Source organism: Mesoplodon mirus (assembly GCF_964341445.2).
Source record: "Mesoplodon mirus genome assembly, chromosome: 6".
Classification (NCBI taxonomy): Eukaryota; Metazoa; Chordata; class Mammalia; order Artiodactyla; family Ziphiidae; genus Mesoplodon; species Mesoplodon mirus.
Window position 1 is genome coordinate 54875509 of NC_138982.1, and position 16881 is coordinate 54892389.

General features: G+C 36.1%; 1 protein-coding gene across 8 annotated transcripts in view; it reads right to left on the bottom strand.

The window, feature by feature from the left end:
* The window catches only part of NAALADL2 (N-acetylated alpha-linked acidic dipeptidase like 2), a 1538215-nt gene that overhangs the window by 787286 nt on the left and 734048 nt on the right, over positions 1–16881 (bottom strand). For all 8 annotated transcript variants that reach the window (XM_082624729.1, XM_082624727.1, XM_082624728.1 and 5 more), the window contains one exon: positions 14992–15493. In XM_082624729.1, the coding sequence (XP_082480855.1) occupies positions 14992–15485 (494 nt within the window). In that variant the 5' untranslated portion in view covers positions 15486–15493. The remainder of the gene's footprint in view (positions 1–14991; positions 15494–16881) is intronic.

Sequence of the window (16881 nt, forward strand, 5' to 3'; positions counted from 1 at the left end):
TTTCATCTTTGACCCAGGGATCTCATGTCTTCTGCAAGTATCCATGTGACAATGACAGACTGATGTGTTAGCTTGGTAGCTCAGTAAATCTCAAATCTTTCACAGATTCTTGGCAAGGAGAAGTGATATAGATGCTTTAGTCTCAAAACCTGAGAATTTTAGTTTGTATCAAAATTTGGCCATAGGTATAAAATCAAATTTGTATATTATGCCTCTCATTTTAGCATTTTAGCACTTGTACACTTCTTCACTGATGTTCCACCAACACATAACTCACTGATCATGCATCTGATAAACATTAAGTGTCTACTGTGAAAGTGACATCTGCAACCATCTCTGCACAGCCTTTCCTGTTTCCAGCCTCTCCCTGTCTCTAACCCATTCTTCAGGGAATGATCTTCTGAAAAGGCACTTCTGGTCTTGTATTCTCATGCTCAGAACTCTTTGATGATTTATCATTATATCAGAACCAACTTCTAACTATCAACTTTACTTCAAAACTCATCATGAAATTATCCTAACTTACTTCTCCAGCCTTTACAGTATGATTTAAAAACAATGAGCTGTTGCAGCTTACCTGCCTACTGCTGTCATCATAGAGGAGTGTGGTTTTTCAGTAGGGATGTTGGATTTTTTCCTCCGTATGTGTTGAGAATTAAGATAATTTATTTATAAAGTAGAATAAAAGTTTTCTTTGCAAATATGATCAAGCACTTTGTACAAGTATTATTTGGGCTGATATTGAAATTATTAGATGACTCTGGGAAAATATTTGGAATATGAAAGGTGAGATTCTAATGGGCATGACTTGGAAGGAGAAAAAAATTAATATGAACATCAAGTTGAGGAGAGAGGTAGAGAAGAGACATAGGTTGGGCCACATTCCAAGAAGCCAGCTTATGGAGGATGGTGATCAATGAGAAATTATCACTGGGACACAACTGAAGACCTCTTACTAACAAAAATAACAACAATGATAAATAGGTAATATTGGGTTTTTTACATGCTAAGCCCTAAGTACTTTTTATTTTTCTATCCATTTATGTGAAAGTGGGACGATTATTACCTACATTTTCTAAATGAGGGAAACTGTGTTATCACAAGTTTAAGAAATTCCTCAAGATCATACAGCTGGATAGAGTAGAGCTGGGATTTAATCCCACGCAGACTGATTTGTTTGTATTGCTGTGATATAAATTCCCTTGACTTCAAGTCTTCAGTGATATGGACATTACAGAAATATAGTACATGTACTACAGGGAACAATGATATGTGTGGAATGACCCTAAATTTACCTTTTCCCAACTGGCTGACTGGAGAAGTCGGCGGCACTGAATCATGAGAAACACGAGTCTACATGTTCCAAGAAGTGACCTGTGCTTAAGTTATCTGTGGACAACAGCTGAGTTATGAGCAATAGCTTCAAGATAAACTAACTCAGGAACAAAGGAAACCCAAGTCTTTATTATTTTCCCAAATAGACTATTACTACCTGACTGCAAAGGATCACAGGTTGATACTGTAGTATCTGAGTTGGTATTTAATTTCAACAGTAGCTCTAGGTGCATAGTCCTATTTCCCATCACTCTGGAGGATTTCAGAAACACTAGGCATAAATAATCCTATGACAGGGTTATATTAGTTTCATCTGCAGAAAAATACTGCATGACCTCTATCAACATTGAGTGTGTGGTTTAGATATAGATCCTGGAAAGTCCTGGGCAACGTTCCAAGGTCAAGTGAGACCTAGAAGTATGTTTGGTTTTCTGCTAAGTTTTGCAGCTTTGTCTAGGTTCCTCTTCAGATGTTTACTTCACTTCCAAGACTCAGACTGGATAAATTTTCCCTGGATAAATCTTCACCTTCTTCCCAGGACTTGTACACAGCCCACACAGAATATGGGAGCAGGGCCTCTCAGATCTGAACAGCTGAGTTGCCGTTTCTCCACGGCCCTATTGTTGACTCTCCAATTAGCTTCTACTGTAGCCTCTTTTCTTCCCTTCTAACAATTTCCTAGACTAGATTCTCATGGTAGCCTTTCCTTCCTGGGTTATTTTCTAAGCCAGGTTTCTAAGCTAGAAACCCTCTCTTAAATCACCTGGCAGAAAGAAAACTTAACTTGTTCTGCTGGTGACTGTCATCTCATTTCTCTCACTTCAAATTGTTCTCTAGTTTTCTGATTTTTTTTCATCCTGTGTCATTTTCACAGCTTTTTCCCCCAACCAATCAGCAAATTATCTTCCAAGTGACATTTCCCCCAATACCCAAATTTATTTTTCCTGCTTACAGACTATTGTAGCAATGCTTAATACCAGTACTGTCTGTCATTTAGTTTGCCCCTATTCCCAGAACAGGAAAATATTTTTATTTCTGGATTGAAAATCGCTAGCAGTAATCACTATCTTCTCTACCTGCATGACTACCACAAAGCTGCTACTTTCCCAATTCTGAGAACCCATACCTGGAGACTTCTTAAATCCTCTGGTCCCAATTCCTTCTGGACATTTCCTGCCAAAATGGTAACATTTTCCACCAAAAAGGCTAGAGTAGAACAACTGTCAATACCCTGTCCCTACCCATTTGAAGGACTCAGTTGCAATATATGTAGATGTTAAGAAAATTAAACAAAAAATATTCAAGTGAATTTTCTTATCTGTAAAGCAACTCCTTCATGGATACTGCCTGCAGCCTTAAAAAGCTAATATGTACCACTGGGTCAGATCATAATCACATATAATTAACAAACTGCAACTCTTTCAAAAGACTGCAACTGATTAAACAAGAACTAAGAACTGAAGAATCCAGGGTTAACAAAGCATCCTTAGAATGGTTATTTCCGAATAAGACTGAGCTATAAGAAAGATTTTACTTATTATGTAATGTGGAATTTACAGGGAAAAAAACTAAACAAAAACAACAGGCAGTGATGAAGCAATCCTTAGAAATGAGGCTATTTGGGGAAGAAAAACAGAACTTTAAGTAAGTGACCCTATCTTTAGTAATTTTAAAGAGAGACAGCAATGGAGCACAGTGTTTCTTATTTGGAACAGTTAAATTCCATGTTGGATATTACAAATAAATAGAAATTCAAGGTTGGTCAGAGGTCACCATCTCCTCCCACCTGCTTGCTTCCTACTAAACTCACTCTTCACAAGTGGGTTAGTTTTGTATTTTTTGTTGTCATTTATTTGCAAAAGTAGTGGCAAAAAGCAAATAAATTGCAGGAGAAGAGTTCTGTGAAAGTCCACCGAGCAGGGAGGAGCGACAGTAAGTGTCCATTTGAAACTGAATTTGACCACTTCATCCAAAATTAACCGGTAGAGACCTCTGCAAATTAGTCAATCTCTCCCTCCCTCCCTCCCTTCCTTTTATCATTTTGTTTCATTATGCTTAGTTTACAGAACAAGTATGTTCCCATTGATTCCCTCTGGCCAGTGGGAACATAAACACCACAAATGCAGGTACTTTGTATGTCTTGTTCATTGTTTTGTCGCTAGCCCAGCACACAGCAGGCTCACAAGAAATAGTCATTAAATAAATACATGCATAAGGAAATGCACTGATGTTAAAGGGCACTGAATAAGTCTTTGATGGTAGGCCAGCAGGTGTTAATTTTTTTAATGGAACATAAATTTGATTAAGAATACAAACCCTTAAATTAGAAAGTTAAGGTGTCTCCTTTCCCTGTAACAGTGTATAGCTTTGATTTTGCCTCTAATTCCCTAGTACTTTTCTATATAAATAGATAATGTGCTTACTTTTGTGTATTATTTAAAGTCTTTGATTGAAATTTAATTTAAAAATTTGAACCAGGAGAAACAGATCATATGGGAATTTAGGTTTTCTACTTTAAATAAGAATGGCAGAATGAAGGCTTAGATCTCTATCATGTGGCATGCCAGCAGCAACTGATTCAGATCCAGCTATGGTTCACAAGAGCAAGATGCAGAAAAATATCTTCAAGGGTCAGGCCAAGAGAAAAACCCATAGGAAGCCACAAGAAGTAAAAGCCTATGAAAATCTGATACAATTTATCTTGGCTGCACCCTCTGGGCTAAAATAAACATTTTTCTCCCTTTGCTCTTTGCCCATATGAATAGCAAGACATATTCTGAAATACCCAGCTAAATTCCGATATGCCACTCAGACACATCGAAGGCAGCTATAATAAGAGAATATCTGATGTGTTTCATCAAATTACAAAAATTATCAGGCTAATAAATGAGAACTTTTAAATCTCTGTAGCAGCTTGAACTACAATATTGGCACAAGCTGATTTTACAAGTTGTTCCCTACAGAATAGAGTTAATATGATGAAAGCAAGTGAAGAAATAGTGAGAAAACGCCCACACTTATTTTATTTTTATTGAAGGTAAAAACCACCTGCACACATTTCTGTTCAGTTCAGAAACAAAGCAAAATGTTCAGTTTCATTTTTCTATCACAGAGAAATGTACTCCACAGAACTGGAACAACTTCTTTTGTTCCTTGTTCTATCAGAATTTGATTTGCATATTTTGGGACATGATAAGGCCCTCTCTGATTTAAAGAGTTTATAAAAAGGTAATTTGATCTCAAATTGTAGTTTTCTTCTTTTATTTCTAATACTGAAACCTGCATACCCTTCTGAGAAGTGAGTCATGAGAGGAAGACATTAGCTTACCTTGTATGAGATAATAAAAAATTCCACAGGGGACGAGTTACATATTATGACATTGTGAATATAAGGCTCATTTGGATTTAATTCATTACTACATCATGTTGCACAGGAAAGCAATTTTTAAGCAATAGAAGTGCACTTCATTTGTAAAGGGCCCAGCTATAACACACAATCAGTTACTGAAGACAGAAACTGATTTCCCAAATCAGGCATATAAAATTTAATACATTTGCTCCAGTTATAATGAAAGGGAAGGGAACTTCAATGCCATTTTTTTTCCAGATAAGAATGACTCTTGTAAAATTTGGAAAAAGCATTTTTGCTTGGGAAGTTGATTACATTTTGATGCCACCAAACTAAGTTGAGAAGATTAAGCATTTTTAAAATATTTGAAATAGTTTGTAGACACTTTGAATGTGATATCAAATTCTATCCTATAAGTGTATTTTGCATTAAAAATAAGATCTGAGATTAATGAAATAAGGGTAATGATGAGCATTGGCTTAAAAAAAATCAATATCAATTTTCCATATTATTCAGTTTAACCCTAAAAATTGACTATGTTATTTTAGAGTTAAAAAAAAAACCCAGCCAAATTGTATTGGTTTATTTAAGTTTCCTAAATCTACATGTATTATTAGCTAGGGTTCTCCAGAGAAAGAGAACAGGATGTATATATATAGAGAGGAAGATATCTATTTTAAGCAGTCAGCTTATGCAACTGTGGAAGCTTGGCAAGTCCAAAATCTGTAAGATAGACCAGTAGGCTGCAGACTCAGGGAAGAGTTACAGTTAAAGTCCAAAGACATTCAGTATGCTGGTAGAATTTCTTTTTCTTCCTGAGAGGTCAGTGTTTTTTTAGTAAGGCCTTCAACTGATTGGATAAAACCCATCCACATTATTAAAGATAATCTGCTTTACACAAAGTCTACTGATTTAAATGTTAATCTCATTTTTTAAAAAATACCTTCACAGAAATATCTACAATAATGTTTGACCAAACATCTGTGCACTGTGGCCTAGCCAAGTTGATACATAAAAATAAGCATCACAGTGTATTTATATAAGCATCTAACATTTGGGAAATAATATCACCTATATTTTGTTATAGTTTCCCAAGATGGGGGCAGTGGAGAGGAAGTTTTCATCATCCATTTTTAAATATCTGAATTACCAGCCAAATCTACTTTTTCTTCCATCAGCTAGAAACATCCATTTAATTTTTTTAGGTAACTATAATAAAATACTTTATGCAATGTTTACAAAATCAAATTATCTCTTTTCATATATATTTTAATTTTCCTCTTGTAAACTAGCCTGATGAGATTATGGGATTAATGCTTTTAGCTGCAATTGTCAAATACTTTGCTTAAGTTCTAAAGCATGGATTGAGATTTTCAAATTGCAAATCTCAAAGGGCCATGTCTGCTCTTTGAATCTTGATTTCACTGACATTAAAAAGGAACATGAAAGAGAGATGTAATCAGTTCCCAACCTTTCCATGTTTAACTATACTTCACTCTACTGAATGTGATCATTACCAACTTTTCTATCGCAAGAGTGTTGGGAAGGCAAGTGAATCCACAGGAAAGTGACATACTTGATCCTCAAAGGAAATGGTTTATTTATTCCCTTGTACTACATCTGACTGATCTTGTTCCTTTTTTGGAACGAATAAGATCAAGAAGTGAATGGCTGAAAACGACTATTACAGTCAATGCAGGAAAGATACAAGAAAAATGTGATGAGCCTTAAGGTTGAGCAGTTTCAGGATAGGCAGCCAGTAAGGGCAGATGACCTTGATATAACTAACAAAAATATTTCACTGAACATCACTGCAAAAGAGTCCTTTCATTATGTAAAATATATTCCTCCCATTAAGACAAAACCAAATTTGAAAACTAAGAGTTCCTGCATTTTGATCCTTAACAATCTAACTTACTCCTTGTGTTTCACAAGAGAGATTTGTTGAAAAAGATAAAGAAAATTTGCTTATTAGGAAAGTAAGTAACCTAATTGTAGTATATAACCTCGAGGATAAAATAATGTGTGTGTGTGTAGGGAGCAGGGAGAGGGCAAGAGATGAGGGATAGGGTGGGGGGAAAGGGAGAAGGTGCGGGGAGAACCCTTTGATTCTACTTGACCACTGAGAAGCAATAAAGCAAGCCTTCAGGCTGAACTGGACCTTATCTGAGACAACCCTTTCCTGACACTGGCAGGGCATGAAAAGATCTGTGAGGGGATCTACTTTGCACCTCCATCAAACCTGTGATCATAGAAGTACCTTTCTGTGCAATTTTTACTTTCATTTCTTCTTTATAGAAAGGAAATGCTCTCTAGATTAAACAGAATATCATTAAAACCTGTTGAGTGACTGGCAGAGTGCCTGGAATACAGCAGATACACATGTTTTCATTAGAGAAAAGAAAATCCTCTACCTTCAAAATCAACTTTTTAGCACATGCTATGAGAATGTATATAAAATATGTTAAAAAGGCAAAGGTCTGATACATATATATATATATATATATATATATATATATGTATATATAATTTTGAATTTCAGTAATGTACATGAATAGCCAGAAGTATATGTTCTTTTAAAAAAATGACAGTAGGTCTATATTTTGGGTGTACTGTCTCCCGCAATAAATATTTACTGAGTGTCCACATACTATGACTCAAGGACAGGGCCAGATTCATAGTTCTTTCTCCACTGCAAGGTAGAAGGTAGTTTATGTCAACAAAGAGAGAGAAAATGAAGTACTGCGAGTTTCAAGGAAAGAGAGAACTCAATTGGTGGGAGATCAAAAAAGAGAATCATGGGAATTCCCTGGGGTCCAGTGGTTAGAACTCAGGCTTTCACTGAAGCACCTGAGCCACCCTCAAAGAATGCCTTGGATTGAGAAGGTGGCCATTGCACTCAAAGACCCTCTGTCAATGATCCTCATTCATCTTATTGTTGGGTGCTGCTCTTGTTCCAGAAAAATGCCTAAGAATTGTGAAAGGCATAAGCTTTTATCTGAGTTGAGCCAGACATTTAAGAGAATTCATGTCACTCTACATGACACTGAGAAACTGAGTGAAGCAGTTGTGTTATTTCAAGTCCAGAGCAATAAAATACTATGGATAATTAAATAAATCTAATCCTTTGTATTCCTTTTGTGATTAAATTTAAGACAATGTGCATTTGTTATCTGGAGAAATCAATGATAGAATAGCTAATTACTTCCTTTAGGAACCATCACTCTATTACTGTTAAGTTCATTCTGCTGTCATTTGCATAAATTGAATTATGTGCACTTCTTAAATAAATTTACATGTTTTCCTCCAATTCAAATGCCAGTTACTTTATTGCCTTCTTCGTATCTCCCAACATTCCTGCTCTCATACCTCTAAATACTGAAATTGGAAAGGAACAAAAAAACACAAACAGTAGAAAAGACAGAAGCCAAAATATAATTCAAGACAGTGGAGGGGCAGAAAGATGGCTGGAAAGTACAGCTGGAAACCAGAGAACAGTTGCTGATGGTATCACCATCATCAAGCCTTACATTTTTAAAGTTTAACAGCAAAAAATATAGCCCTGTGGGATCAGAGGAGAGAAAAATCACTGAAGATAATTTATAACATTTCCTAAACTTTTGAAGAGTTAATCAACAACTAAGAAAATGTGGTGTTTTACTTAATGTTTGTAAAGATCATTTCACAGTATAACTTAACTCATGGTTAATTACTTGTACCAAGCCAGAGAATGATGAAAAATATTGCCCCTATCCAAATAATGCAGATATTTTTAAAAATCTAGGGATTTTATTTTATTGTTCATTTGTTAACAAATAAAATGCATCAACTAAATAGAGTCCAGAAAGATTACATAAAGTAATAGACTATTTTTCTACTACAATATTCAGTAAACATGTTTTTAAATTATAAAAGTTTCATACACATAAAAAGAAATATGAACAGTCAATTAAGATATAAAAGTTTGTCAACACTAGTTTTGGCCTATCAAAACAAAAAAATAATGAGGACCTAGAAGGCTGGCAGCCCTACAAGGCAATTTGGTAACTAACACAAAGCAAACAACTAAACAAATTTCAACTCCCTGAATCTGCTTCCAGGAATTTATCAGAAGGGAATAATTAAATAAGCACACAGACTTATGTATGAAAATGTTTGTAGAGACAAACTGAATGTACATTTATAAAGAACAGGCTCAATAAATTCACGTCTTCTACATAAGGGAATACCAGCAGCATTTTAATGTAATGATTCAATTCTGTATTTACTTGTTTAAAAAATGGTTCTCAATATATTGTAAGTGGAAAAAAAATTCAAAAGCAGATATCAAAAAATATATACATGGTACAATACAATTTTTCTTCTTGTTAGGTAAAGATAGAAAGAAAGAATAAAATTATGGGGGAAAAGGTGGTAGGGTTATGGGTGGTTTTTACTTTACTTTTTTCCAACTTTCTGTATACATTTTACTTATAAGAAGAAAAAATAATGCCCCTTCCATAAATAAAAGATATCATATTAACCATAATTAGAATACCACATTTTCTCCTTTTCTTCTCACCATTTCACAGCATCTACAGCTGTTAACAGGCAACATTCCTGCATTCAAAAATATACTTAACCTCATTGGTTTATTCACTTATTATTATAATATTATATTAGGTAACTAAATTTTGACGCTTTCAACCATGCTTTGCTCTGTTCAGCAATGTGTGCATATACATATGCACACACATATAGGTCATTCATTCAACAATATATATGATAAAGGCTCTGTGACTTTATTATATAGTAGAAATAAAACATGTACCAGTCACATTTAAGCTTCTTCTAAGTTAAAGAGCTCTCCTAACAGCCCTAAGTAGACGTTTTATACAAGATGACCAGCATCCCAATTGGCCAAATCTGATTAGACTAGAGATAAGCACTTGACAGTCACAAACATTGCTGACTCCCAAAGGGAAAACAATCACATTTCATTCTAGCCCCATAGGCTAGAAGAGGAATGGAGGAATAATGTACTGGAGAACATAGCAGTGGGTACTGGGAGAAGAATAAGGCAAACAAAAAGTAGTACAGATGGAAAGGGAGATAAATCACTTTGGTGGTTCAACCCTTTAGTAAAAATTAGAGGACTGTGGCTACTAGGGTCCCTGGAGTTGACTGGATCCAAATTCCTTATCAACAAGGCTCAGTCAAATGAATTCCTATTCACAGATTATTGTGTGAGCCCAGGGTCCTGTTTTGATACTTACAATAAACTTGCATTATCTAGTTACTGTTCCAAGTCACCAAAAGCATACATGAATGCAACTTTTAATGGCCTATTTTAAATCTCACGCATCTGAATATATCCAATATACATCTGAATATACCTCATCTGTTTACATGAAGATACATGAAAGAAATCAACCACCACTGTAAAGAGTGAATGCTTTTCAAATAGCAACAAGTATTTGCAGAAGTGACAAGGAGAATCTTATTAAAAGACTGATTAATACACACATACACACACACACGGTGTTCATATTCCTGTGCTAATGTTGAAAATGATTTTCTTTTATTTGATCAACATGATATCAAGTAGCTGGCTTATGTGGGCTTTATTATGGGATAACTAGGTCCATAAACTGGAATATGCTGTCAATATGTCTATCAATGATTCTCTGAATCAACACATTATTCAAATGTGTTTTTTTCTAAAACATTACACATAAAAATTGCACATGTGTAATCTCTACACTGAGCAAGGATGATTCAGGGAATGCAATCATAAAGCACTTTTTTTCTCCCATTTATATTAATTGGGGTTAGTTAGTTAGTTTGTTTGTTTTCCTGTTTCTGGATTAAAAACCCAGTAATTCTGGTCACTGTTAAGTGACCTGAGTCCCTCCAGTGAGTAATTAAAAGGTTCAGTGTTATTTAATAGTCAGAACTTTGAACTTTTCTCCACTTTTTGACCATCTCTAGATTGGGAAACTTACAGCCAAGGAAAGGAGAATAGTCAGTTTCTTCTCTTTGTGTTTTTACACCTCCTTTCTCAGAGATTCTGACACCTCCAGGGTTGCAACAGAGCAAGTGAGAATAGCTAAAGCAGGAGCAAAAGGTTCTCACTGGACAGGACCTCTCAAGAAGTGGCATGGTACTCTGACTGTAGCAGGAGTAGTCAGCTGAACTTTCCACTTGTCCAGCTTCATCAGTTCTTTGGAGGCCTACCCACCCATTCCATGACTGGGGATTTTTCACCTTCCTTTAACATGAGTAATGCACTCTCCTCTACCTCCTTCTTCCTTCTTCCAGGCATCTGACCAGACCTCTAGCTCTGTCTCTGGTAAGTTCTTTTCAGCCATGCAGGAAGCTTGCTTGCTCCTCCCCCACAATCTCTCTCTTTCTGTTAGTCCTTTCGGGCTGCTATAGCAAAGTACCACGGACTGGTTGGCTTATCAATATTATGTCATAGCTCTCGAGTCTGGGAATTCTAAGATCATGGCACTGGCAGATTTGGTGTGGTGGCTGATAAGGGCCCTCTCCCTGGTTCACAATGGATACCTTCTCTTCTGTGTCCTCACATGATAGAAGGACTAGAAGCCCTGTGAGGTCTCTTGTGTAAAATCTCAGCCCATTCACAAGGGCTCCAGCTTCATGACCTGAGCATCTCTCTCCCAGCAGCCCCACCTCCAAATACCATTACATTGGGCATTAGGATTTCAACAACATATGAATTCTGGGGCGGGGGGGGGGGACACAAACATTTAGACCATAGTGATTTCTCTCCCTCTTCCCCTCTCCCTCTCTCCCTGCTTGGATAGAGTCCCTAGAAGGAAACTTTGCCATAGGCTACCCCAAACCACCACCTATTCTTTGGCAATTTTATCCACAACTAACCAGTCTGTGACTTGTCATTTCGATTTCTTAGGTAGAAAGGCAGACAGCCAGTTCTTCCAAGTAGTTCTATTAAACCCCTTTTTCATTGGACTTGAGGCTTCTTCCTTGAGAAAAGGTTGGGGTTTACAACAGCATTAGGAGCTTTCTCCCAAAATTCTCTTTTTCCACTCTCCTAGTTCTCAGCTTCTCTAACCTCCCCTAGGCTACAACAGCATCATCATCTCAAGGTTTTATACAATCCTTTCCTTTTTTCCTCCGAAGTTCTACATACTGGTCCTAGTAGTAGCAATTGTATTTAAGCCTCAGCTGAAAATGAGACATCAATAGTGATACTTAAGCATTTTTACAGTATCTGGTTTTGATTTGTCACTTATCTAAAATCAGAACATAGCATAGCCTCTGAGTAACTATAGCTATATAATTTAGTGTTTTATAATTATGTTATAAATCAGAATTTTATTTATAATACTTTGAAAATAATCATAATATGAAAAACCTAAATGGTAAGTAAAATGATTTTCAGAATACATAATAAAATTGATGAATTAAACACAGATCTGTTCCTCACCTATTCATGCATTCATTTCCTCCCTTAGAAAAATAATTATTCAATGTCTGCTGGACAATAGTCTAATGATGGGCAAAGCAAGTTGGTCCATTCCTTCATGGAGTCTGAAAACTAATCTATTATAAAAAGAGTATCTTTTATATTGCATAACTGTTAGGATGTTTGGCAAGAACTGACATAGTCTTACAGCACGGGCAGGAATGGAGAACAAACAGAGAAGAAATACAGCAACTGATGAACAAGACAGTAGATCAGTGAGAGCCCAAAACCGATCATAAATTGATGAAAAGAAACAGGAGGAACCCATGATGTACAGAGCCAATGTCAAGATGACTTAGTAAACACAGGAAATCATAATAAGGCATGTGGTTAGCACGACTACTAGGGGAACGGTTGTCTTTGGATGAAAAGTTGTAATTCGAAGAAAGTTAATAAACATATTTGTACCAAAATATTATTTTTAGATGAAAAAGACATATTATCTCAGCAAGGAAAAACCTGTGGCTATCTGACAGGACATAATTGTGAATTTGTGCCCAACCACTGAATATTACTTAGAAGTAAAATTGCCAGTGGTTATATTTTTTAAATATATAGTTTGTTGATTTTTGAATTTAAGAGAATATAAGCCTTATTGTAATACAACTCCTATTCTGAGGGAAATGATGAATATGTTTACTTAATTATACAGTTTCAACATTTTAGAACCAGCTGCCTATTCACAAAAAGAACATGTCAGTTTTTAAAAATGTCTACAATGCTAGAAAAAAAAAATAAGGCAAAGAAAGCCAAAGGAAGATAAGGAGAGAAAATATGCAGGCTAGTTAGTATACAGAAGGCATGCCTGTAAGTTCTTTATGATTTTAATACATGTTTGACCCTGAACTTACTAAAAGTCAAAGTAAAGAGGGAAGCAGGCTAGGTTATGAGATTCATTGTGTCCATCATTAAAAACTAAACAGTTGCTCAGGAAAAATGAGTTAAATCCATGGATCCTTTTCCAGAAGACACTTCCATAATGAAATGAATGTCCACCATGAAGTTAGAGTAGACAGAGTTTTATGGAATTCTTCCATTTTCTTTCTTCCTTTCTCCCTCTCTCCCTCTCTCCCTCTCTCTGTCTCTCTGTCTCTCTCTCTCTTTAAATAACATCCCTGTGCTGGTAAGATCTAATTTTTGGACAGACCCCTTGCCTTTCCCCTGCTGCAGGGATCTGAACACTTTGGGATAAGTTTTCCCAGGCTCTGAGTCAGCAGCCTGCGTGCTGGGTTCAGACGACCAACGGAACAACTGGTAGGAGGGCAGTAGGAAGGGAGAAGCCATGGTACTTCTTACTCTGTCTTCAGTAGTGCCCCTGGCTGAGGTTACATCCCCACTGTCAGCCCAACCCCTGCATTTGTGTATGCAGAAATTTCCAGCTTCCATCAAGTTACCCCAACTCCCTTTCTCTAGCGTAGGTTTAGTAATGGCTCCATTTTGTTGTTCATCTCTTGGCTATCTCAGTGTCCCCTGACTGGCCTCTCGGTTTTTCATCACTGATGGAATTATTTCCCTACTTTAAATGGCCTCTGCTTTAAATATTTAGGGAGTTTTCTTTTATGGTTGGATCCTGACTGATACAATCACTCATTATAAGACAATGCTATATCTTTCACTCAATTCACTATAAGTAATTTTACATTGAGAAATACCATGGAAATTGTTAGTATCTGCATATGACACATCCAGAGACTCTTATGCAACAGTAAATAGCAGACATAGAAGGGTGTAGAAAACAAATTCCCATGAGTCATTCAGATGTGATATTCAGAAAGAGAATTATAATTTGCCAACGTCAATACATGTGATATTTCAGCACACAGATTAAATGATGCATCTTCAGTGGGCATGCTCCCTAGAAGATCCCTAGAAATGCACATGTGCCAACATCTTGATGGTAATAAGTCAGTGTAACCCAGAAGGAATATTCTTGTGACCTGGTATCCTTCTCTCTCATCTACCTACAATCAACAAACATAATTCACCTAGGATTATTCTTTATTGGCCAGTATGGAAGACATATGTGGAGGCTAATATCTAATCTTCCTCTTCCAGTTCCTCACTTCTCTAAATATGTTAACTAAGGAACACTTTACAATTAAACATATATGCTAATGATATATCAAGCAACAAAATTTAATTTACCCAATAGCTATATGACATGAGTGGAGCTTTTCCCAAGAATTCAGAATTATTAAGGCCCTATAAAAAATATTTTCTTATCATTTAACTTATTAACAACACATTCTGGCTAGAGAGGTCATATGCAAACTTACCTTAAAGAGAGAGGTGACCTTTTAGAATTGCCTGATATATGGAATGCAATGTATTTCAATAAAAATATTCAACTGGGAAACTCAGTGATGCAGGAGATCAAATACAAGCAGTGCTTGTCTTACTTCCTGTCAGTTATTTCAGTCCATAAACCAAGTTTATTTTATTCTTATGTCATTAAAAATTTCAGTCTTATGGTTAATGCCCTAGTTTTTATTACACACACATCCAGCAATCTTTGCATCCCAATTTGGCTTACCTGGGCCTTCCCAAGAGGGAGAAAATACACTGGCTGGAGTCTTTTAGCCTCCACAGTAGTTACAGTTCTTATTATCAATTATTAAAGCAGCACCATAAGTTTGCATTACAGTATCGTAAATCTGAAAATGTGCACCCCCTCTGTGAAGGGTTTGCTGGTAAGTTATGTTTCTCAGCTTGTAAGACTAACTTTAAACGATAGAAAAATCACAGTATGATATTCCCTGTAAGACATTTTTCCCAGAAGATGCATCCCACCAACATCCATTTCTTGCATACTTACCTGAAAGACTTCCTAATATCTTCTGCTTGGATTGTCTTGAGAATCTCTTGATGTAACTGAAGATCAAGTGTTCCTGAAGATGTAGCATTTGAAGAGCAATTTTTATGTGTGTAATAGCCTATCAAAATTCCAGAAATAAATAAAATGATTGCTGTGCAAAATATTTTTAAAAGGCAGCAAAAATTGCAGGGGTTGCTCTTTGGTGCAGATCTTGTATAATGGGTCACATAGTCAGACTCTTCTTGAAGTCGCTGAAACCTTCCTTTGGGTGAAGTTGCTGGTTGAATGGGATCAAGATTGAGGTCCGCAGTCTCTGAATTCTCCAGGTTTTGATTCTCAGCACTATCTAGCTGGAACTGGTCAAAACCAGGCTCCTCCAGTTCCTTTTCCATATCCCACTCTAAGTCAAGGGCAGTGGCTTGGAGGTCATCATTGTCTAGGTACTGTGAATGTCCTGGAGCTCTTCGATCTGCATTGACCTTCTGATAGGCCATCTTTTTACCTGTGAAAATAAGAGCAGTATATTTTCTGAAAATAAATCAACAAAGAAAACCTCCAAGGTGAAAACAAACCGTAATCTATATTAGCTGTTCATAAAATTTTAGTGATTATAATCAGGGGAAATACTTCATTCCTATAGAAAATCATATATTAATTATTTAATCTTATGTTTTGCTGTTGATGTTTACTATAGAAAAAAGACAAACAATAAATAAAAGTAGAAGGCACCTGATGCAAAATCTATGAGAAGACATAAAATACACACACATAAACACACACTGTTCTTTTGAAGCTCAGGAAAATTAAAGTCACAAATGCACACCTGCATTAAAGACAATGCATTACAATGAAAGCCAAGTTTAAGCTTATACATTTTCAAAATCACTTTTAAGAAAAACTGAGGACAGAAGCAATAAAGTGTGATGTGTTAAGTTAAGGGGGGAAAAAAAGACCCTGGGATCAGTTACATTACCAGAGCTAATTTTAAAAACACAAATTCAGGGTAAGAATGAGAACAACAAAATGAAGTAGCACCTCTATAGAAATCCAAGAAACAAAATATGGTGTATTGCCTAGTCATGAGTTATCAGAATGACTGGAAAACTTTAAGGCTACCATAGAAAGCCAACATGTTTCATGGAATTAGTGACATGAATTGGCCTGGCTCGCTGAACTTTAAATAAAAGTCTGGGATGGCATCCATCCAAAGAGGGAAGTCTTTTGCCAGGATAGGAGAGTTTAGCTTCATAACCTTGCTACTGAGTGGCAGATGGAGGCTTTTCTCCCCTACACAGTTTTGGATGACAGTTTGTTGTATCCTGCAGAGCAGTATTAGGAAAACTGGACTAATTAACTACAAGTGGTCTTCAGTCTGGATTCAGTAACACACTGGTGTATTGTAGTTGCACATTAGGAGTATTTATACTTAAATTTTCTGTGTATTAGATTTGTCATCCCAGCTGGATTCTAAGGTCCCTCACTACGTTTTACGATTTTTCTATGGACCCCACTGTGGTGAGTGAAAAACAGAGCTCAGCTGACAAGTGATTTGCTAAGTGTCTTAGGGCGGGTTGTTAACAAGTGAACTCTAATGAAAAAGATACAAACAAAGACTTCATGAAAGGGAGTGGCATTATGTACAGAATTATGGGTATATACAATTCCAATCCTGTCTGACAGAGGTCCATATAAATTAAAATATCCTGAATGTTTAAGAGAGTTCAAGTACAATTAAATATTAAACTTTACAAAATAAAAATTCTAATTCTGACTAGATTTCTCATCTGCTACGATACCATTTTTGATTTACTCTTGTCCAGAGCTGATTCAATAAAGATGAATACCTAATACATATCAGGTATGGGGATAGGCAATGAAAACGAAGATGAA